The following is a 24,108-nucleotide window of genomic DNA, read 5'->3' as shown; positions in this document are numbered from 1 at the left end:
ACATTCTAGCTAGTAGTTTCAAACTAGCACATATGTCTAGATGCTGGTGTCTTCATGTGAACTGGATTTCTAAGCTTGTGCTCTGGAGCCCATGGGGCTGTTCAGCACTTACCTGTATGTATTTGTTCTACTTATTGGTTGTCTAAATTGTGTTGGCTTTAGTGATTGATCTTAATTTGCTGTAGCACTTTGGATATGAAACTTAAATTATGTGTCTGAGTCTGCAGACTGGAACTCCACACCAGTGACTCTGAGTATGGTTTGGACTTGGCTTAACAATTCTTATTGTGTTGGAATAAAGTTCACTTTTTGAATCTCCTTTGCCATGTGTTGTTTCAGAATAATGTGGTTCTCAGATTACTAGGTGAGGAGGGAACTGTCATAAACTCTCCAGCAGAGCAACATGCCAACCACAGCACCTCTTTTAGAAAATATTCTGTTCTTTTTTTTTTTTTGGGGGGGGGAGGGGCAGGTTTATTCCTTGACTCAGCAGAAGTCAAACCAGATAGAAAAAGGAGCAGTTCCCCAAGTGACGTCTTAGAGCATGTTGAGATCTAAAGGAAGTGGTGAAACCTACCCTGCTTCTCTTTCTTCTTTCTCTCTTCTTTCTCTCTTCTTTCTCTCTTCTTTCTCTCTTCTTTCTCTCTTCTTTCTCTCTTCTTTCTCTCTTCTTTCTCTCTTCTTTCTCTCTTCTTTCTCTCTTCTCTCTTCTTTCTCTCTTCTTTCCCTTTTCTTTCCCTTTTCTTTCCCTTTTCTTTCCCTTTTCTTTCTCTCTTCTTTCTCTCTTCTTTCTCTCTTTCTTTCTTTCTTTCTTTCTTTCTTTCTTTCTTTCTTTCTTTCTTTCTTTCTTTCTTTCTTTCTCTCTTTCTCTCTTTCTCTCTTTCTCTCTTTCTCTCTTTCTCTCTTTCTCTCTTTCTCTCTTTCTCTCTTTCTCTCTTTCTCTCTTTCTCTCTTTCTCTCTTTCTCTCTTTCTCTCTTTCTCTCTTTCTCTCTTTCTCTCTTTCTCTCTTTCTCTCTTTCTTTCTTTCTCTCTTCTTTCTCTCTTCTCCTTCCAGCTGACAGAATCAAAAGCAGTGTGGAAAAGGATATTTCTTTGGTATTGTGGTTGCACAAATGGCCAGAGACCTATGGAAGAGCAACTTGTATTTACTGTAGTACAGACACACTGCATTTCTCTTCTCATTTTACATTAGGTCTTCAACAGTGACAACCTCCTGTGAGAATGGTCGTGCAACTGTTGTAACAATGAGATGCAACACTAACAAGCCAGACCAAGGAGAGCTTTCTGTGCCCAGGTATTTAAGTATTTGTATCCTTATAATGCCAAAAATCTTTTTCTCCTCAAGTAATATGTACAAAATTAATCAGTAATTTTACACTTAACTGCAGTGAGGAGTGCTAGCTCCCTCATCAGCCACACAGGAGGTCTCACTCATTTCTCCTAGGTTAAGGACATGTGTACCCATCACCTCCCAGCAGATGAGCTGCTCTATGTTCAGCCTGTGTGGTGAGAGAGATTAGAGATCAGGCAGGTCATTCCAAACTTAAAATCAAACGAAAACGTAGTGATGTTTTTCTTGTCTCCACTTCTCCTTTACTGCAGTTCCTTATTTTGATCTTTGTCCTCCTGATTAGAACTGTGTAGTTAGGCCTTTGAGAGGTAGTTTTTTTTCCTTGATCTACCTCAGTGCCTGTGTACAAGGTGGTTTTGGGGAAAAAGATCAACCTGTCCTAGGAACTATGGAAACTGAGATCTCAATGCTTATGTGAGCCCTGACTCCATCTAGTTCAAGATCTGTATGTATTATTTATGCATCTCATCACACCAGTTTGTATCCTGGACCCCTTGTGCCAGTTGCTTTCAATTTACCTGACCTTTTTTTCCTTCGCTCTGATTCAAATGACTTCTTTCTTCCTAAGTCCTGCTTGTGCCTGTACTGAAAAAGTTTTGGAGAAAAAACAATGTGATTCTTCAGAAGTCCCTCTGGTCTGACAACCCTCTTCTTTGGCTGTCAAGGCTCATCTTTGTCTGGACATTACTGTCAGCAGATAGCCCTCTCCACTCATCCTTCCTCATGAAAGTTGAGTCCTTTTCCCAAAAGCAAAGTGTGAGAAGTGTGGGATTCTTATTGATCCCTGTCCCTCTTGGAAAGGGTAAATCATGCTTCCTTGAGCAGTGACAAAGAGGTATCTGCTTCACAGGTGATGGATAAGTGATTGATATTTGAACACCTTTGGAGATGTTTACCCCAGGTTCTCAGGGGCCTATAAATTATGCTGGACAACAAGCCACTGTCTATCACCTGCTATATGAAAATCTTGCAAGTGTCCTCCTAGTGTTACAAGTCAAACAATGTGAACTGTGATCATTTACTCTGAGGGGTGGTCTGCCTTGCTTTTAAAAGTGTGATCCCGGGAAGAAATGACACACAGCTGACGTGATGTACCTTACCTCAGTTCTTGCTGACTTCTCCCTTCTGAGACCCTTCTGAGACCCTTCTGGCTAGCTCAGCAGCCAGGCAGCTATTTTCAGTGAGGTGTCTGATACATGTCAAATAATAATTCATGTAACTTCCTGGTGCTCCAGACATGGTGTTTAGTATCACATGAAGTTACCTCAGAAGATGAAAGAGGCGGAGAAGAAATGTCTGCCATTGCTTTTGACGCATACATTGAAAGAAATGTTCCATAATCCAGAGGATGGTTTTCAGTTATTAAAATCATGATAATTCAGCATAAGCTTTTAGAGCTGTGGATTTTTTTGGCCCATCAGATCAGCATAAAAGTTTTTCAGATGATACAGAAAAAACAAACATTTTTCTGTATGCATCTATTTCACATTTACATGATCTAACTTGCATTGGCTTTTGGCTGCTGCTGCTATTAGATCTGATGTAATTGTCAGTAGCAAAAGCTGTGTGAATGTCCTGTTATTGCCAGTACAACTTTCTTTTGCAGGCTGAATACAAAGTAGGGTCATTAGTCTTTCTCAGGCTAAGAGAAGCTGTTATCTCTTCATTAGCTGGTGAACATCCTTCCAGTAATTAACCGTGACAGGACAAGTCCATTCCATATGGACAAAATCACCCAGACATCATTAGAGCAACAACAGGAACCAGAGAGCAGCATTCACATGGAGCAGTCAGCCAGTGCAGAACAGTGATAGAAGTGCATGTGGGGCTGGCCTGTGCTGGTGAAACACCAGAGTAGTTCTGCTGGTCTCCAAGGTTTGCTTCTTTCTCTTTGCTGTAGGTGTTGTGAGTGACACTCACTGCCAAGAACTGAACTCTTATTTCAGACTTTGGCTGTCCAATATCTGCTTTCACTTGAGAAAGCATTTTATAAACTATGAAAAAGATCTTCCTCCAGATTTTTTTCATCTGGTGACTTGATGGATGTTTACCCATCCATTGGGCTTACCATTACCAATCTGAACAATAGAATGTGCAATGCGGATGCAAACTCCAGAGTGTTTCATAAATGTTGACTAAGCTCTGCTGTCCTCCTAGCTCATGCCCTGCAGGCACCTGTGATGGATGCACTTTCTACTTTCTGTGGGAAAGTGCAGAAGCTTGTCCTCTCTGCACAGAGCAAGATTACCATGAGATTGAGGGAGCCTGCAAAAAAGGATTTCAGGTATGGCACCTGTGTCTCCAAGTTACACAGGTTAATTGGGGTGTAACTTGATATGTAAGTACAAGTAGAGTAGGGCATCATAGAACTGTTTTGGTTGGAAAAGGCCTCTAAGATCTGAAGCTGGATGGGTGCAAGTCTTACTGGTGAGGTTCTGTGTTGAGAATCAAGGACATTTGAGCCAATAGCTGCATGGTTCATGGAGGAGAATGGGCTTGTGCTGACCAGATATGTGAGTAGGATTGTGAACTTTATATGCATTCACACATGCAGGCAAGTAATGTGTGAAGGATGGAATGCCCGAAAGGCCCAGTCCTTTAACAGCCATAAACATCAGGGACAGGCTAGGAAAGGACTTAGCATTTCAGTTCAGAAATTCACCCTTCCTTGCTTGCATTTTTTTTCTACTGCATTCTCTAGTCTAATATGAATATGTCCTGTCACAGAGACAGAACTTTAGTGTTGATCAGTATCTCCAGTGCAGGCACAACACATTCACAATTGCTGTGCAATACATATTATGCCAGGTAATGAACAATAGGGAAGAGGAAATCCTTTTGCCCTGTCTGAATCAGCAGACATAATCAAGGGGACAACTGAACAGACGATGTGACTCCACCACAGTCTGAAAACCCAAAATACAGGATTTGGTTTGCTTTCATTGGAAAGATGTCTAATCTTTCTGTCTCAAAACACCTTGTTTTCTTCAACTCAAAAGAGTTCTGTCTCTTTGTACAAACAGCTCACTTTTTGATGTTTTCTGTTTGAAAGGAAACTTTATATGTCTGGAATGAGCCAAAGCATTGCATTAAAGGGGTTCCCTTGCCAGAAAAAAAGACCAGCACTTGTGAAACAGTGGATTTTTGGCTAAAAGTTGGAGCTGGTGTTGGTGCTTTCACAGCTGTTCTTCTCATAGCCTTGACCTGCTATTTTTGGAAGAAGAACCAGAAGTAAGTACTTCAAATTGTATTCCATATCAAAATAAGCTAAAAGCTTGATATAGTGAAGAGAAAGACATTCCATGGGTTTGACCCATGTTGGTGAGGAATACTATATTGGATCAGTCCATTAATCCACCAAGTTGGAGTTTCTTCTGCCAACAGCACCTATCAAAAATGCTAGGGAGGAAAATATAGGAAATCCACAGTAATTTGTTATAGCATATTTTCCCAATAAGATTTTTTTTTAACCCCTGAGAGTTTTGTAGTTGACTATAGGTCCTAGATCAACACAACTTTTTCAGTGTCTGAAGACTGAAAGAACTGAAGAAGTCTCTTTCAGTTGGGTTAAGATAAGCTTCTTGACTGTATATTACTTTGGTCCATTTTTAGCTGGACATGTCTAATATACACCTGAAAGATATCTTCTTTTAACTGAACATACTGACTGTTTCACCTGCATGGAATTTCATAGCCCACATAGCACATGGAATTCATACCAAAGTATCATGGTCCCAACATCTTGCTGCCTCCTACCACAGGCTGTTTCCTATCTCTCCTTTCTCCCATAACCTGCTTAGGCAGGAGCGTGATGCAGATTTTGATACAGGATGAAGTCACATCTGCTGTTGCTCTAAGCAAGGACACAGGCCACACTTCTTCATGCAGGAAATCCACCTGATCTTCTTATGGTCAGAAAACATGGCTCTTTTGCAAGGGTATCTGGAGAGCAGGAGCTTGATGTATTGTTAAAGCTACTTTGGTTGCATATTTTGATGATTGAAAAGTACCTAACTTCTAGTAAATACCCCAGTGGAAGGATTGTAGATAATCTAAATATAAATTCCTTGACTAAATAATCCATGACTATCTGGCTTTATATCTTCAGGCTGGAGTATAAGTATTCCAAATTAGTGATGACAGCAAACTCAAAGGAGTGTGAGCTGCCAGCTGCTGACAGCTGTGCTATAATGGAAGGAGAAGATAATGAAGAAGAAATAGTATATTCAAATAAGCAGTCATTACTGGGGAAGCTGAAGTCCTTGGCAACAAAGGTAAGTAGTAATTATGACCATTAATATAAAAAAAGAATGATTATCTTTATTTACTACTGGACCTGATAAGGCTGTAGTGCTAATTTGCACAGTGCTTCGTGCAGCCTCCCACGCACACGTCACCCAGCCTATAGCTGATCTGATGAATTCCAAAGTATGGATGTTGCAGAGAAATGTTTCAGAGTATTAAGGAAATGCTCCCTCTTCTACAGTGAGATTTCAGTAGAACTTTTTATTGTATGGGTGATATTTTAAAAGAGCAGTTAATGGCACAGGGAACTTCTCTGCTTGGATTCCTACCAGATATCTCCAGGGAACCTCTCAGCCTGGATTCTTACCAGACATCTCCACTCACTGCTGAGGCAAACACAGTCATTATAGATATGTAATATTTGGAACATAATAACATCACAGGATCACAGAACATTAGAGGTTGGAAGGGACCTCCAGGGATCATTGAGTCTGATCCACCTGCCAAAACAGGATCACCTAGGGCAGTCCACACAGGAATGCAGGTGGGTTTTGAAAGTCTCCAGAAAAGGAGACCACAACCTCTCTGGGCAGTTTGTTTCAGTGCTCCATGACCCTCACTGTAAAGGAGTTTCTTCTCATGTTGGGGTGAAACTGTGTTCTACGTTCAAGTTTGTACTTGTTGCTCCTTGTCTTGTTGCTGCAAAAAGAGATTGGTCCCAGCCACTTGGCAATCAGATATTCATACACACTGATGAGATCTGCTCTCAGTCTTCTCTTCTCTAGACTAAACAGCCCCAGCTGTCTCAGTCTCTTTCTGTAGGGGAGATGCTCAAGTTCTCCAGTCATCCTTGTGGCTCTCTTTTGGATTATCTCCAGCAAGTCCCTATCTCTCTTGAATGGGGGAGCTCAAAATTGGACACAGTATTCCAGGTTTGGCTTCACCAGACCAGAGTAGAGGGGGAGAAGAACCTCCCTAAACCTGCTGGACACACTTTTCTTGATGTACCCCAGGATGCCATTGGCTCTCTTGGCCACCAGGGCAGATTGCTGTTCCACACAGAACCAGGATTCCAAGGTCTTTCTCCACAGAGCTGCTTCCCAGTAAGACAACCCCTAACCTCTACTGATGCCTGCTGTTATTACTTCCCAGATGCAGGACCCTGCACTTATCCTTATTGAACTTCATGAGGTTTTCCTTCAACCAGCTTTCCAGCATGTCAGGTCTCACTGGATGGCAGCAGAGCCTGATGGGCTGTTGTCAGCCCCTCTCCCCTCCCTCCTGTTTTGCTGAGCGTACACTCAATCCCTCATCCGGGTTGTTGATAAAGATATTGAACAAAACTGACCCAGTTCTGGTCCTTGGGGAACACCACTGACTGCTGGCCTCCAAGTTGACTCTGTGCCATCACTCACAAGCCTCTGAACTCTTATCAAGCCAGTTTTGAATCTACCTCTCTGACCATCCATCTATGCCACATTTCCTGAGCTTTTCTATGAGATGTTATGGGAGGCAGTATCGAAAGCCTTGCTGAAGTCAAGGTATATGACATCCACAGCTCTCCCTTTGTCTGCCCATTTGGGCAAGGTTTTGTGGGATGCTGTCAGATTAGTCAAGCAAGATCTCCCCTTGGTAAATCCATGTTGGCTGCTCCTGATAACCCTCTTTTCTTCCATATGGTTAGAGATGACCTCCAGAATGAGCTGCTCCATCACCTTTCCAGGTATGGAGGAGAGGCTGAGTGGTCTGTAGTTGCTTGGGTCTTCCATCTTGCTTTTACTGAAGACTGGAGTGACAATGACTTTCTTCCAATCACCAGGCACCTCTCCTGATCTCCAGGACTTTTCAAAAATGATGGAGAGAGGCTCAGCAACAGTATCAGCCAGTTCTCTCAGCACTTGTGGGTGCACACCATCGGGGCCCATGGATTTGTGTGTCTTCAGTTGGTACAAGTGATCTCTAACCCAGTCCTGACTGACTAGTGGAGCGTTCTCTTCTCTCCAGTTTTGCTCCCTTGTTTCCAGAGACTGAAGTTCCTGAGGGCCAGTCTCAGGAGTAAAGATTGAGGCAAAGAAGACATTCAGCAGCTCTGCCATCTCTGCACCCTCTGTTACCATAGCTCCCATATCATTCAGTAGTGGGCTTACCTTTTCCCTGCTCTTCCTTTTGGCATAAATATATTTGAAAAAGCTGTTCTAGTTTTCTTTTACCTCCTTGGCAAGACTTAGTTCCAAGAGGACCTTGGCCTTTTTTGTCGCATCGCTCCATTCTCAGGCAATATTTCTACTATCCTCCCAATTGACCACATACTGTAAACTTCATTTTTCTGTTTGAGCTTTTCCAAGAGCTCCACCAGCCAGATGCATACAGCTTGCCTGGGCTGGCCTCACGATTGATCTAAGAACTATTATTTTGAATACTACAGCATGCAGTTCCTATAGTACAGGAGAGGCATCAGGCATAGCCTCGCCCAATACATACCCAACCTCCTCCGTTTCAGTGGGAAGCACTGACAAAAACCATTTTGTTCCTGCAACACATATGGTGTAGATTGTTGCATGTATGAATACCTAGCACAAAGGTCTTTGGTGTCCTTTGAATATTTCTCAGATGAGCAACAGAGCACCATCTTGGTAGATCTTGCAAGCACTTTGATGTTTCCTCCAGATGTCTTGAAGTCTATGGGAAGGGTAGCCTTGCCTTTAAGGGAGTCCAGCTGGGACACTTATTGTGATCAGGATAAAGGTGGATGTCATTTTCCCTTTCAAACAGTTTTACTGAAGTGTGTTGTTTCAAAGCAGGAACATTTCTTCAAAGATCATAATCTAAAAAAAATAAATTACAAACTCACTTCCTTGTTTCTGATCCAAATAATACTGAAGGTTGAGATTCTTTTTTCATGCATTCTTTTTTTTTTTCTAAGTGCAATGTAATTAAATCCTTTGTCTGTGCCTTCTTTTCCCTTATTTTTCTCTTATATTTGTTATTTATTTTATTTATTTATTTATTTAATTATTTAATTATTTGTGTTAACTAGCCTGCTGTGATGGTTTAGGTGTTCCCTGTCCCCCCACACTTTGGAAATCACTCAGACTAGACTCAGCTGGCTCTGGAAATATGAATGAAACTTATATTTACAGCTAGCACAATATACAAGCAGATATTTACAGTATATACAGTTATAGATGGAAATATACAAGGTAAAAGGTAATACAGAAACACAACTCCCCTCCCAGAAACCTGAGTCTCCAAGAGGGGCTCTCAACCACCCCTGCACCTTCCCCCTACCCCTCTTAACCTTACCCCAGTCCCAAGGAAGAATAGAGGTTTAGCCAGAGGGTTAGGAAACAAAGTGCATTGGCCCAAAATGGGGGGTGAGGTTAGAGAGTAAGATGCAGCTCAGCCAGCAGCCCCAGTGAGAGTGGTTATCTATGTTTTTATTTCTTGTTCCAATACATCTCAGCAGGCCTATGAAGGAAGTAGACATCACCATTGTTTTCTTTCCACAGCCTGTAGTCTAGTTCTTCTCACCAAAGCATTCTAGCTAGCTTCAAACTAGCACACCTGCTGCCATCTTTTCATGCTACCAGCTCCCCAGATCTCCCTTCTGGGAGAAGTTACCATCACAGCTAATACATGCAACTGACCACGTGTCTTGCAAAATCAATATTTTTCCTCATGGAAAGCAGTAGAAATTCAATATTAATTCTTAATTCAATATTGAGAATATTGAATATGTAAATGGAATCAAATTGCATCCCAGTCTGTTGGTGGTGTTGCAAAAATGGAAGTTGATTCCATTTTGAATCCTATAGGGATTGACTTTGAAATGGGTTTTTGTCCATAAAATGGCTTGCCTGGCTGTGGCTGGGCATAATGACCAATGCTGTTGGTGAGGGAAATGTTTTGCTGTACGTCTGATAAGTGTAAAAGCTTTGCTGACTCTATTTGCTACACCACTGTCTCCTTCCTGATGAGAAGTGTAGAGACGAGAGTGTGGGAGAGGTATTGTGGTTTTTTTCCTCCTCTCTTTAAAGGATGCTTTAGTACTTTCCTATTCAGGCCACTTGAATGCTTGTTTGGACTCAAAATGAGAGTTCTTTTAAAGTTCCTCTATCTATTGTAGCTGGCTCCCTGTGTATTTTCTTCTTTATAAGGAAGACTGCCAGATATTTCTAAGCTTGTTTCTTTTTTTCCTGTTGGATAATCATAGCTGGCAAGCTCAGCTTCCAGTACCTCATTAGCTTACTGAAATCTGTGTCCTGTATTCCTGCAGATAACTGGAATTTAGTATATATTTCTCCAAAACAAATGTTATAGGCATCACTTTTTGTTTATGCAAGAGACAAGGAAATTCATCTCCTGCTGCATATGCATATAAAATATATACAGAGTAAAAATGGGGAAAAAGAGGAGAAATGTAAACTGAGAGGCCTGAAGCATATGCATATAAAATATATATGGAGTAAAAATGGGGAAAAAGAGGAGAAATGTAAAGTGAGAGGCCTGAAGTATCCTAGTTATGGGTTCAAGCTTCAGGCAGTGGCATTTCTATGGAGCAAAGCACCTCATGAAGCTTCATGAAGTGGTTTTGAGTAGCCAAGAAATTCAGGACTAGGCTTGTAATATAGAAAGCAATTACTGCTATAGTGAAGGAGAATATAGAAATGAAGGAGTTATGAAACCACTTCAGACTGTGGGCTATCTGTACAGCATAACAGTACCAAGTCCTTCAGAACAAGAAATACAGAATCACAGAATGGTTTGGGTTGGAAGGGACCTCTAAAGGCCATCTAGTCCCAACCCTGCTTCAGTAAGCAGAGGCATCCTCAACTAGATCAGGTTGCCCAGATCCCTGTTGAGCCTCACCTTTAGTATTTCCAGGGATAAGGCCTCAATCACCTCTCTGGGCAAACCACTCCAGTGTTCCACCACCCTCATGATAATGAACTTTTTCCTAACATCCAGTCTAAACCTGCTCTTCTGTAGTTTGTAACCATTGCCTCTCATGTGTAACTACAAGCTTTTGTAGAAAATTCCTTTCCAGCCTTCTTGTAGGCCCCCTTCAGGTACTGGAAGGTCATTATTAGGTCTCCCCAGAGCCGCCTTTTCACAGTATCACAGTATCACCAAGGTTGGAAGAGACCTCATAGATCATCAAGTCCAACCCTTTACCACAGAGCTCAAGTCCAACTCTTTCAGCCTGTCCTCCTAGCAGAGGTGTTCCAATCACCTGATTGCTTTTGTGGCCCTACTCTGGACTGGCTCCATCAGGTCCGTGTTCTCCCTGTACTGTGGGCTCCAGAGCTGGGTGCAGTACTTCAGGTGAGGTCTCACCAGAGCAAAGCAGCAGAATCACCTCTCTGGATCTGCTAGGAGTGATTCTTTTGATGTATCCCAGGATGTGATTTGTCTTTTGGGCTGCAAGCATGCACTGTCTGCTGCATATCCAGCTTCTTGTCCATAAGCACCCTCAAGCCCTTTTCTGCAGAGCTGCTTTCTATTGCCTCATCCCCCTGCCTGTATTGATAGTGAGGAATGTTCTGACCATATTCTGTAGTAGGCTAGCATAGGGCAATTTTCTCCTCTTATTTCTCATGTCTCCTCTAGGCTGATCTGAGCAAGATAGCTTTAAAATCACATAATGAAGTTAGTTTCCAAACTCTTTGAGTACAACAATAAGTATAAAAAGTCAATACACAGATCAAGAACCAGTATTTTCTAGTGAGTGGTTTTATTAGAGCTCCTTCATTTGCTGCATCTACATGGACCATTGGCTTGTTCACACATGTAGTAAAACATATGTCCCTACTTTGCACCCTGATGCCTGCCAGCCAGATGGCCTTGGCCGTCACCCACCAAATAAAAGCAGAAAGAAAACTCAACCTTCCAGCCTTGATTTTTTAAAATATTAGAGGATTTGTAGACTCTTTTTTTCCTCTTCTCTGTGGGTCTCCCAGAGGAGCAGTTGTGATGGGAATCTAGGAGCGAGGCAGTGGTGTTCACACGCACAGACTTTGCTCCAAACATTTAAGTCATAATAGGAAACAAAGTAGTAATTGATAGTACCACAGATACAGTTCCCTTGCAATTCTCTGGTTCTGACTACCTGTTCTACACTAGGAGTATGAAATGGATATTTTTCCTATGTCCTCTCAAGTCCCACATGCAATATACGTGACCTAATTGATTGGTTTTGCAGATTTTTTACAGGACTCGTAGTGGTGTTCAATAACAAAAGGGCCTAACTGCACACTTAATGACTCTGGCAGAAATAAAGAGAAATCTTTGGCAAAGCTGGATGCAGCACTCAGTGCCATGGCCTAGTTGGTTGGACAGGGCTGGGTGATAGGTTGGACTGGATGATCTTGGAATCCTCTTCCAACCTGGTCGATTCTATGATGAACTGTTGGAGCGTATTTGGGGAATCCCAGTTGATGGGAACCTGTGTTTTCCATTGCAGGAGAAGGAAGATAACTTTGAATCTGTTCAGCTGAAGTCTTCAAGATCCCCAAATATATGAAGAATCAATGCTGCCTTCAAAGAAACAAACCTAATTTCTATTTTTACAGGATCATATTTTAAATGTATTCTGGCGCACATTGTAGTGGTGATCTTGGTGAGAAGTGCTTGGCCGTTTAGGAGGCAAGAAGACAGGAACCAAACCAGAAACTTGGAATGCCTTACCAAGTTATTGAGTATGTTGCCAAAAAAAGAAAGCAGACACTTGGATTCTACAGTGAGGATGAAATTCAACTCAGGAAGAGATATACATTCTGCAAATCACAGGAATTTTTGTTGCATTCACCTGGGCATGGCTCAGGCATGCCATATGATTTATAGGAACCTTTCGTTTCCTACCACTCCTTCTACACATAGGCATATGAAATTATTTTCAGAGAGGCCTGGAACCCCCTGCAGGGGCTGTGTGTTGTCCTTTGGTAACATAACTATGAGTCTCTCTTACAGTCAAAATTGTGAATGGTACTTGGAATGAGCCTCAGGTGAGTTTTGAACTTTGGAAAATACTTTTGACTGTAGTGCTTTGGTGGGCTGGATGTTCTCTGCTAGCCTCTAATAGAAGAGGTGTAGTGTTGCACCTGTGAGTTGAGCTCATTCTGATGCCTAAGTCATGGCCATCAGGTTTGGGTTAAAACCTGGTGATATTGAATTTAAATGTGTCAGCTGCTGATGTATGAATTTTAAGGTCTGGGCCCAGGAATTTTGCAGGCCGTAGCAAGCTCAAACTCTGTAAAGAGAAGGAAAATGATACCAATAGTGCAGCTCACACTTGTACCTCTCTGTGGAAGCTTCTCCTTCCAAGAGAGATCATTGACAGCTTCAATGCCCTCCCTTGAGCTGCCGATATGTCACTTTTCCCTGGGTTGCAAACCAAGAAAGCCTGAACTCTGCCGATAAAGGAAGAATCTCTACTTCTACAAGTCAGAGATCAGCTTTGTCACTTGGGAGGCTTATTAGAAACACTCATCCACCTTTATTCCTGGACCCACATGAGGAATGAGGATGGATGCCCATGGAACTGAGTGTGAGTTACCTACTTGCACAACTCAGCATCTAAATGCTTTCTGCTGTTAAGGCAAGTACTTGCTGTGGACGAAGGGCACAAGATGGTGCCTGGAGAACTGGAGACCAGGTGGACTTTTTCCATAAAGTCAGCCACATTGTAATAGGCATGAGATCTTCATAACATCCACTGGAATAATTTCCTGATATTCCCATTGAGATCAAACTCAAAGGAATTTGAAACTTAGGCAAAAAATATTTGAGTAAACTTATGCAAGACTCGTATAGATCCAGGAGAAAATGAGGAGCAATTCTTGTATTGACCTCTGGTGAGACTCCTGTTTCCATTATCACAAATTGATGTGAGGTGTGGAATGCATCAAAACCAGAAAAGATATAAATGGGCAGAAATGGTCTTTTTACTATAAGGAATATAGATTTTGGATTTTATATGACTGAGCTAGATCTATCAATAAAAGAGGGCCCACTTTTAAGTAAAATTTAAATTAAACTGAATTTTCTGCACTCTAAATATTTTATTACACTGTAGATGTGGACAAAAAGAAATTATGAAGTCTAGATTTTTTTTTTTTTTTTTTTTTTGCTTTAGTGAAAATTCAGCTTGGTTAATTTTATATCTCCAGTCAAAGGCTTTACTCTTTTGCTGGGAGATACTTCAGGCATTTCAACTGAAGTGGTGTACATTTTTTCTGTTGATCTTGAAAATGCACTTCACTTTCCCAACAAAGATTTTTATGGGGTATTGTTGAATGTATATTAAATACACATTCCTTTTTTGTATATTTTGTACCATTGCACACTTATTATTGTACATTGTATCTGTTGTCCTGATGTCATTTCTATATGGTTGTCAAAGATGATATGCTCACGGAGTAAATGGTTATGGCTTTGGGATTTCACTTCTTGGATCTTTTATGAAGACGGTTTTTATGTTGTTGATTTTTACTCAACTAGTGTGCTGTAGCATCAAGGCTATCTATCTGATGGGCATTCATAAAATAAAGTGAAAGTATATTTGAACTGTTGGACTTGAGCTGTTTGGTGACGCTGCAGACTGGCCTGAACATTACAGGTTTGCAGTGGTGGCTAGAGCTTTGCACTGTGGTCAAATTGCATCTGTATGCATCTCCTTCAATTTTCTTCCTTTCTCTTTCCTTTAGTTTTTTTCCCTTTCTTTCTCCATGTGTTTTCCAAGCCACAGCTACAGTTAATTCTCCAGAGAGAGTGATTTCTCATTGGAATGGGCTGCCCAGGGAGGTGGTGGAGGCACCGTCCCTGGAGGTGTTCAAGAAAAGACTGAATGAGGCACTCGGTGCCATGGTCTAATTGACTGGCTAGGGCTGGGTGCTAGGTTGGACTGGATGATGTTGGAGGTCTCTTCCAACCTGGTTGATTCTATGATTCTATGAATATTGTTTCATCACTGGACCCATATCTCTGCAGTGTCAAAATGGCTTAATTTTAATGAATTTTATTTAATTTGACTTAATACTATAAAGAGTTTATTTGATTCCATTCTCTTTTGTTTCCCAAATAAAACTGAGAGTGAATTTTTTTTCATCATCTCTGACAGAGTTTGCTACATGACCCTTCTCAGCTAAGCTTCCAAAAGGTTTGTCATGGTATTGCTGGAAATTCTTCCAGTCAATCTAACAGCACATCTGGTGCAGTAGTGGGATTCAAACCAATACTGTACACTTTATTTACCCTAAAATAAGAAAATTGCATTTTCCAATAATTAAGCAAGTTAAAAATTGTGTATTTTAGCTGACTTCTGCTGTTCTTTTCTTAAAGCTATACTAGAGAGATAAAGTTTCTATTTTCCTGAATGAGGCAAATTTTGGAAGCCTGTAACACTTCATTAAGAACTCAGCTGTCTGTGATCTCTTCTAATACTCTGCCAATATATACTTACAGCAACTGTCCCTTTTCTCCCCCATGGAATCACATTAGAAACTGTTATTTGATGCCATAAAACAATGTGAATCAGTCTCTTATGTGTTGACTTGATTAAATGGAGTGCATTTTATTGCTGTATTTGCATGCTTTTCTCTGAAATTTGGAGTCAGGCAACTAAACCTCTTTGAGGATTAAGTGTATTTTAGTAGTGTCTCTGTATAAGTTGTTAGGAAATTAGCAGAATGTTATTGGCTCAGATTTGACAGTGCTTGCTAGGGAGGAAATGTGTAAAGAATGTATTTTATCTTGACTCTGATTATGTTAGCTGATATTTGAGATATAGATGATGATTGATTAAGACTCAAGATTTGGGAAAAAATAAGTGTCTTAGAGCCACAATGGGGAGTTGAGTAGCTTCAAGGAACTGTCATCTTTCTTCAAAGAAAGGATTTGACTATTTGCTCCTGAAAAAAGAGGTTCTGAAATCTTTGTTAGTAAAGGGGAAAGTTTTCAGTTTTGGGTTTGCCTGTCCTGCCAGATCTGGTAGTACCCACAAGATCAAGGTAATTAAATATAACCAGGTAAGACAGCAGCAAACACTGCCATTTAGGAGGTAGTGGTTGTTGGCTTATCTCCAGCAGTGGCCAACACAAGTGTATCAATACAAGAGTGAAATGAGCTGCACTTGGCACTGTCACATGAATGAAGATGACATTTCTTCCTAAGCAAGCAGTGTATCATGAAGCCCAGAGTCCTTAGCTATTCTGAGTGTTGTAACAGGGAATGATAACCTCCAAGAGAAGTCTTGTTCTGCTTATCTTTGGTGGTGTTTCTCTTAGTCTTTCCCTTTGTATACTTCTGTCACTGAACCCACTTCTTTTTGTTTCTTGCTGCTTTTGAATTCTTGCAAACTATGCTTCTTTGTTGAGCATGTAAGGAGACAGGAACAGAAGTGAAAGGAGGTCAGACTCATTCTAAAATAAACAGTGTGTGTCACAGTGTAGGTGACATTGACATACCCAGTCATGTGGCTGGATGTGCCCACACTGAATATATGCAGCAGGAACAAGTGAGACAGGAAAAGGGAGTTCATCATAAGTGGTCACTGTGTTTTGGTTGTTTCTCTGGATGTATAGGGTTGGACCTGATCAGGAAGAAGACTTTAAGGTCCCATGTACTGGAAGGCTGGTGCTCTAGAAACCCCTAAAAGACACAGATAAGCTGTGTGGATGTGTACTTGAATAAAAGGTATGTAAGAGTGACTTCTCAGGGCTTTGGTGTTATCTACAGCCCATTCCTGTCTTTGCCTACTTCCATATTTAAAATCCCAAGGTACTGGAACTTCATTCTCTTTAGGAGTAACATGCTCAGTTTTCCAGCTCGTTGTAGGCAGTGGTGAAGTTGTTAGCTGGCTTGCCTTGTTGACTTTGAAGTAGGGTTTGTTGTGTGTAGGGAAATGACAGTTCTGGGGAGAGAGAAGCTCCTTCCTGACCCTGCCATTTCCTTAGAATCAGGAAAAGTGAGAATATTGACATCCCAGATTTCCCTTTGCAGCCTTTGCCTGCTACCCATCTCCTTCATATTGCAAGAACAACCAACTCTGGCCTTGGCCACTTCTTCCAGTGGCAAAACTCAACTTTACCTCTGATGCTGTGAAGCTTAGAGGTGGCTCTGCCCTTTGTATTGTAGACTGCAAGCCTTAATGAGTAATCAGTGGCATCAAGGAAACTAGACTGTGTTTGGTGATGAGCTGAGGACTTGTTCTGATCTACTTTACTCTCAGTAAACTAATTGGTGAAGAACTGCAGTGGAAACCTCTTTAACCAGAGTTGAGAATTCTGGGTAGAGCAAGGATATTTTGGACATTTTTCCACTTTTTTTTTAGGGGGATTTGTTTAGTTCAGGTAGAAGATCATTCTGAAACAGGTGCTGGAGTTTTCAAATTGAAAAGACAATCCCTTTTGAAGTGACTTTAGCTATGACTAAACCCAGCTGTGCTTAATAAATTCAGGGAAAAAAAACAAACAACCCACACTGCTTTACCATGATTGACTTTGGTTTTGCTTTCAAACTTCACTAAAGGCTTATAAAAGGAAGACCTCATCATTAGGAAGTTCTTCACAGAGAGAGTGATTGGCATTGGAATGGGCTGCCCAGGGAGGTGGTGGAGGCACCGTCCCTGGGGGTCTTCAAGAAAAGCCTGGATGAGGCACTTAGTGCCATGGTCTAGTTGGTTGGCTAGGGCTGGGTGCTAGGTTGGACTGGATGATCTTGGAGGTCTCTTCCAACCTGATTGATTCTATGATTCTATGATTCCAAAAAAACCCAACCCACCAACCAAAAAACACTCCATCAAAAAATCCCACAATCTCCCCAATCCTATGCAACCCAACCAAAACCCCCAGAACCCAAGCAAAACAAACAAACAAACAAAAACCAAATAGAAAAAGCCTCCAACCCCCCCCCCAAAAAAAAAACAGGAAAAAACAAAACAATCAACAAACAAACAAACAAAAATCCCCAAACTTTGTTTACTTCACTTTGACCTGTGACGATTATTTTTTGAGCCTCTTTTCTTTTCATAAACCTTTCTGTGCTCTTGTTTCTGTGTCAGAGAGCTCAGGCACTCTGAAGTTAGGACTCCTGAATGAAAAACTAATCCTTTTTGCAGGCTACAGTAAGGCATTGTCAATGCTGAGCTAAGCCTTCCTCTCCTCCCCAGCATTTCCCTTGGTTGGCTGCATGAGGGGCTCGGAGCTGTGTAATGACTCTTCAGGCTCATGGCCAAGATGCATGGAGGTCACATCCATCGTGCAAGGAACCATGACTGCAACCACTGTGTGTTGAGGTGAATTACTTAGATCTTTACATACAAAAAGACCAGAAAAGATTTATACTCTAAAGCTTAGTTTTACACTAATGGCAACAGAACCTGTGAACTGTTTTAAATAGAGAAACTAGAGGGAGAAAATGAGGCAATGATAAGGAAGGAAGGAAGGAAGGAAGGAAGGAAGGAAGGAAGGAAGGAAGGAAGGAAGGAAGGAAGGAAGGAAGGAAGGAAGGAAGGAGAAGGGAAAGGAAGGAAGGGAGGGAAAGGAAGGAAAGAAGGAAGGAAAAAGAGAGAGAGAAAGGAAGGAAGAGGGTGGAAGGAAGGAAAAGAGAGAGAGAAAGAAAAAGAAAGGAAAGAAAGAAAAGAGAGAAAAAGAGAGGAAGGAAGAAAGGAAAGAAAAGAATGAAGAAAGGAAAGAAAGAAAAGAAGGAAGAAGGGAAAGGAAGAAAGAAAGGATAAAGAGAGAAAGGAAAGAAAAAAAAGGAAGGAAGAAAGGAAAGGAAGAAATAATAAAGAGAAAGGAATAAAAGGAAGAAAGGAAAGAAAGAAAGAATAAAGAGAAAGGAAGAAAAGAAAGGAAGGAAGGAATAAAGGAAGGAAAGAAAGAAAGTTAGTTTTAGTTTTTCAGGAGTGTGGTGTGCAAAGCCTCTGCCAGACTTTGACATTTTCCTTTTAGTTTTGCTGTTTTGAAACTCTATTACTGGAATCATCAGGCAAAACAGGATAATCTGCATCTTTGGACATCCAACAGAGAGTGGTGAAAATCTTTCCAGACAAAGGCAAGTACAAAAATTTCAGGAGCAATTCAGTCAGGCTGCAACTACAGAGCTCCATGTGCCCCCCCTCCCTCCCCCCACCATGAGAAATGCATATGCAAGTGGCTTTCCAAGCAGCTAAGTGTTCAGACACAGGTGTTGGGCCATTTCTGAATAGTTGTAGTATGAAAACTCTGGAGCAGTAAGATCCTCACCTGCTATAAATTAGCTTCAGCCATGCCAGCTTAGATTCTAGGGATGGAATTCATCTGACACAGTCCTTTTGTTGTCAGTGCAAACTCTGTGATCTGAGCAAGTTGTGTTAACATTTCTTGTTAAAAAAAATAAAGCCTGGGTGAGGCACTTAGTGCCATGGTCTGGTTGGTTGAATAGGGCTGGGTGATAGGTAGGACTGGATGATCTTGGAGGTGTCTTCCAACCTGGTTGATTCTATGCTGCTATGATTCTATGATCTCAGCCTAAACTAACAGTCTGAGATAGGCCAGGGAAATTGCATCTACTTGATTGAGTACAAAGAGAGAAGAGGTTGAAAATCTCCTCTTTATACTGCAGACATTGAATGTTAGGTGAGGTGAATTTGACCCTGATTGTTGCTTTCCATAAAAATCCTTAAGAAATCCCTGTGGGCTTAGGCATCTTTAAGAGCTCCATGAAGATAATACAGATGCATTATCATCAAATATTCTGACCTTTAGCCATACTGTGAGCAGCCTCTCACTCCATAAAAGAGCACACAAAGGTCAAATATAATACAGCTGCCCAACTTGACCTGCTTTAAAGAAGTATTGATTTAGAAAGAAGCTGTTTTGGGGAAACAGTCAGTGGATTTTTTTTTTGCTAGACAGCATTTTTTGACTGTGAAGCCTACTGCAGAAATGTAGACATCAAGACATCTTTGCTGGTGGACATGTGGATGTCCATAAAAATTAGACATTTATTTGTGAGTAGGAGTTTTTAGAACCTGCATCTTTGACTTTTGCCTTCCTTTGCAAGTTCAGAACTAAGGATGTGAACCTTTCCAGAAACGTGTAAAACCCTTTACAAGAGCAGCAGAATTGGGGCCCAGAAAACTTGTGTATCCAACAGTGTGCATCTGTTGTGTCTGTCTTTCAAGCTTTAGTGGGTGTCTTTGAAGTCAGTGAGAATTTAGCTATTGACCTCAGCTGGAATGAGATCAACGAGAAGAAGCCCTTAGGTAAATATGCCCAGACACATTAATCAAAGGTGCATTTGTTTCCTTAATGACTTTTGGGCCAAGCAGAAGAGAGGATTTTTGAGGGCAGGGCAGCTTTAAAAGTGCAGTTACAGAAGTCTTGAAACCTATTTTGCAATTGTCTAAGTAGGTGCTGTGTGTGTTGAATTTTTTGGTTTGAATGTAAAGGTCACCTCAGAGATGTATGTAAGTGTCTGCTGCATTTCTCTTTTTGGACTTTTTTTGGTCTCTCTCTCTTTGTTTCTCCAATTACCTTTCACAGCACTCTTTGTGTGGACAAACTGAACCAGCTTTGTTTTGGCTGGAGGTATAAAACAGCCTTTGCTAATTTTCTGGCAGGTTTTCTCCCATCTCTTTACCACCTTAATCTAAAATCTCTTTGTCTTTTATGTGCTACCCATCTCTTGTGAGCATGATAGCATTCATTCATGCCAAGAGAGTGAACCAATGACAGAAAGCTTTTTTTTTGTATCTCCTTGAGATGCAGTTAGGCTTGTTTCACTTTTGACAAGGACCCTACATTTTAATAACAAAAAGGACAGTTGAGATACTTTAAGAATGTGCACTTTTTTTTTTTTTTTAAGGAGAGAGAATTTAGACTTCACCCTGACAGCACATTCATCAGAGGCATGTATGAGGTATGGATTCTGTAACATAGGCATAGACCCATACATGGGTATGTGTGCATACATAGAATCATAGAATCACAGAATCAACCAGGTTGGAAGAGACCTCCAACATCATCCAGTCCAACCTAGCACCCAGCCCTAGCCAGTCAACTAGACCATAGCACCAAGTGCCTCATCCAGGCTTTTTTTCAACACCTCCAGGGACGGTGCCTCCACCACCTCCCTGGGCATCCCATTCCAATGCCAATCACTCTCTCTGTGAAGAACTTTCTCCTAACATCCAGCCTAGACCTCCACTAGTACTGCAGACATTTGATTCTTCTCACAGAATATATCTGCTTGGAAGAGACCTCAAAGGTCATCCAGTCCAACACTCAACCCAGCACTGAAGGATCAACACTAAGCCATATCTCTAAGCTCCAGGTTCAGACGTTGCTTGAACACCTCCAGGGATGGTGACTCCATCACTGCCCTGGGCAGACCATTCTATTTTCTGATAACCAATTCAGGGAATAAATATTTCCTATCATCCAGCCTAAGCCCTCCCTGGCATGGCTTGTGAACAGTTCTTCTAGTCCTGTCACTTGACACCAAGGGGCTGGCCCCCTCCTCACTCCAACCTCCCTTCCAGTACTTGTAAAGAACATAACCTCTTCATAGACTATATGCTCCAGGCCCTTCACCAGCCATGTGCTGCCCTCTGGATGCTCTCCAGCACCTGAAAGTCCTTCCTATACTGAGGAGCCCCGAATTGAACACAGCACTCAGGGTGTGACCTCACTGGTGCCAAGCACAGGAGGATATCACCTTCCTGTTCCTGCTGGCCACAGTGCTTCTAATACAAGCCAGGATGCCGTGTCCCATCCTGGCATCTAGAGAACTGTAATGACCTTGAGGGAGGAAGAAACAAAAATGAAACCATGCTGAAAAACTTTTATCTTTTTATTATTGGTGCCTTTACATTAATACTGCTGTTTTGTGCTGAGAAAACCAATCTGTTACACGTAAGGTAACTGTAATATACAACATAGAAATGAAGTCTAAGTTAATTACAACAAGGAGCTACAAAAAAATTTCGTAGGAAAGAAGTCACCTAACATTGCAACTGTGCTTGCCACAAATCACTCCCTTACTGCAGGACTATGCACATTGTGAACCATGGTTATTTACATGTCCCTTACCACCATTAACAACAGAAGGGCTAAAATCAGTCTAAAAATTCCCAGGACATCACTATATACTGTACAATCCTCAAAAATAATTTATTACACTGTTTCTAAAAAAAGATACTAGTTTTGTTTCGATTCCTTTTGTTTTCTGATGTTTTCTCAAGTGCACAACATGTGCAAAATTCTGCCTAACAGTCTAAAAACTCAAGAATTGAACTGCAAGTCACAATCACAGAGATGAAGTGGTGGAGTCCAGAACTTCCCTTCCATTGCAGACCGTCGGTACGTACATACTGGCAGATGCTGAAAGAGAATGAGAGGAGAGAATAATTGACTTCAGAGTGATAAAAAACTTACAACACACAGGACTGGAATTCCTGATCAGAGAGATCACCATAGGGAGGAGCTTCCTCAGCACGAGTTATTTTCTCCTCTGGAGGTTTGGTACAGTCTGTGCCTTCTGGCCAGTTGGTGATCACCTCCACCAGACCAGGTCGGTCAAGATTACCCATTCGTGCTCGTTGGGTTATCAAAGCCATCCATTTAGACCAGGTTGCATCTGTGGCATGATGTGGTGATGAGCCTTTGCCTTTGAACATCCAGTTTAGAACTGGCAGTCTAGGAGCTAAAAGCAATTGTGACTCAGTTCCAATCACTTCAGAAGCTGCTTTCACTCCTTCATAGGCTGCTAGAATCTCTTTCTCTGTTGCAGTGTAATTTGTCTCTGAACCTCTGTAACAACGTCCCCAGAAACCAAGAGGACGACCACGTGTCTCATTTGGAGCTCTCTGCCAAAGGCTCCAAGTTAGACCATTGTCACTGGCAGCCGTGTACAGAATGTTCTTAATGTCCAGACCAGATTGCACAGGTCCCAAGCCCACTGCATGGACTACTTCTTGCTTGATCTGATCAAAGGCTGCTTGTTGCTCAAGTCCCCACTCGAAATTGTTTCTCTTAGGACTCACATCATGCAGAGGTTTGACAATCTGACTGAAACCAGGAATGTGTAGTCTCCAAAATCCCACCACACCAAGAAATGTAAATGTATTGGTCTGGACCATCTCATCCAGTTTAATCTAGATGCCCAATGAGAGGACACTGTGAGGTGACTGCCAGCAGTGAAGCTAGCGGAGGTACCACTTGCACCTCTGGAAAGCACTTCAGATTTGAGGCTCTGGAGGAACCCGATTGGTCTTTTCTGACCATTGGTAGCACTTAAGGTGCTAAGCTTCTCTGAGAAGTGTCCAAATGAAATATATGACTTTTTTTCTGATGATTCTGTGCCACTGGGTCTCACTTTGCCTGGTAGTGTTGGTTAATACAGGGAGATACCCCTGTAGAATAAAGAGTAAGCCTTTGGATTCTCTGTGTGTTGCAAGAAATGCTAAGATTGGATCCTTTGAGCTTTTAGGTAATCAGAATGAACATTCCTGCAACAAAACCTTTGCATTTTTATATCCAGAAGAGAATCTACTTCTGCACATTGGGCCTGTGTTTTGATTTATTAAAAGAAAAAGAAATTTAGAAGAAAAAAAAAATCTGAGTACATTTTTTGAATTCAAAAAATTTTGAATAACTGAATTAAATTTTGAATAACAAAAGATGTTTTTGAATAACTGAATCTGAAATCTTGATTATTTTTAAACTGATCTGAGAATATTTTCTGGCCATAACACCCTGTGTTTCTAGGAGCCCCTGGATCAGAACTGAATATCACAGTATCACAGTATCACAGTATCACCAAGGTTGGAAGAGACCTCACAGATCATCACGTCCAACCCTTTACCACAGTGCCCAAGGCTAGACCATGGCACCAGATGCCATGCAGCCAGAGGTGAGGACCACATTCTGATATGCTTTTCTCCGTTGCCTAATATTTTATACAACAGGTTTTCATTGCTTTGGTGACAATTGTATCTGAATACAAGAATCTGTTTCTAAACGATTGAATTTGAGTATAGGAATCTGTTTCTAAATAGGTTTGAATTTTGACTGTAGGGTATATACTGTTCTGCTAAAGCCTTGTGGGTTTTAATTTAAAAGCAAGCTGGTTTGTCACTCTTTGTTAAAATCATCCATTGGGCATCAGGAATCTGTTCTCAGATACTCCTGTGACATCTGCTCACATCACCATAAAGCTGTTTGGTGAAAGATACATTAGGTTAATGATAACAGTGACCCAGAGAAATGTGATGCCTTCATCAAAGAAAACACATGGCAAGCAATGACTTAGTAAACTCAACCATCCAATGTAAAAAGCAATTTATGCAGCTGACAAGGGCATGCTCAACCTTCCAAAACTGGTGCTGGCTACGCTGTTAGTTGCAGAGTGGTTCTTCAAAGGTGATCAGCATCATTAGCCTGGAGAAAAGGAGGCTCAGGGGAGACCTTATTGCTGTCTACAACTACCTGAGGGGAGGTTGTGGCCAGGAGGAGGTTGCTCTCTTCTC

At 41.4% G+C, this 24,108-nt stretch overlaps 2 protein-coding genes across 4 annotated transcripts in view; one reads left to right on the top strand and one right to left on the bottom strand.

Annotated features, from left to right (window-relative positions):
• The window catches only part of ELAPOR2 (endosome-lysosome associated apoptosis and autophagy regulator family member 2), a 117,695-nt gene extending 103,533 nt beyond the window's left edge, over positions 1–14,162 (top strand). For both annotated transcript variants that reach the window (XM_064142592.1, XM_064142593.1), the window contains exons 18-22: positions 1,194–1,295; positions 3,510–3,636; positions 4,405–4,583; positions 5,461–5,626; positions 12,061–14,162. In XM_064142592.1, coding sequence (XP_063998662.1) covers positions 1,194–1,295; positions 3,510–3,636; positions 4,405–4,583; positions 5,461–5,626; positions 12,061–12,120 — 634 coding nt within the window. In that variant the 3' untranslated portion in view covers positions 12,121–14,162. The remainder of the gene's footprint in view (positions 1–1,193; positions 1,296–3,509; positions 3,637–4,404; positions 4,584–5,460; positions 5,627–12,060) is intronic.
• Positions 14,163–21,413: 7,251 nt separating this feature from the next.
• Positions 21,414–24,108, bottom strand: part of GRM3 (glutamate metabotropic receptor 3) — a 138,119-nt gene continuing 135,424 nt past the window's right edge. For both annotated transcript variants that reach the window (XM_064142590.1, XM_064142591.1), the window contains exon 6: positions 21,414–21,961. In XM_064142590.1, the coding sequence (XP_063998660.1) occupies positions 21,888–21,961 (74 nt within the window). In that variant the 3' untranslated portion in view covers positions 21,414–21,887. The remainder of the gene's footprint in view (positions 21,962–24,108) is intronic.

This window comes from Pogoniulus pusillus, chromosome 4, assembly GCF_015220805.1.
Source record: "Pogoniulus pusillus isolate bPogPus1 chromosome 4, bPogPus1.pri, whole genome shotgun sequence".
In the NCBI taxonomy this organism is placed as follows: Eukaryota; Metazoa; Chordata; class Aves; order Piciformes; family Lybiidae; genus Pogoniulus; species Pogoniulus pusillus.
This window is presented reverse-complemented; position numbering and strand designations above follow the sequence as displayed.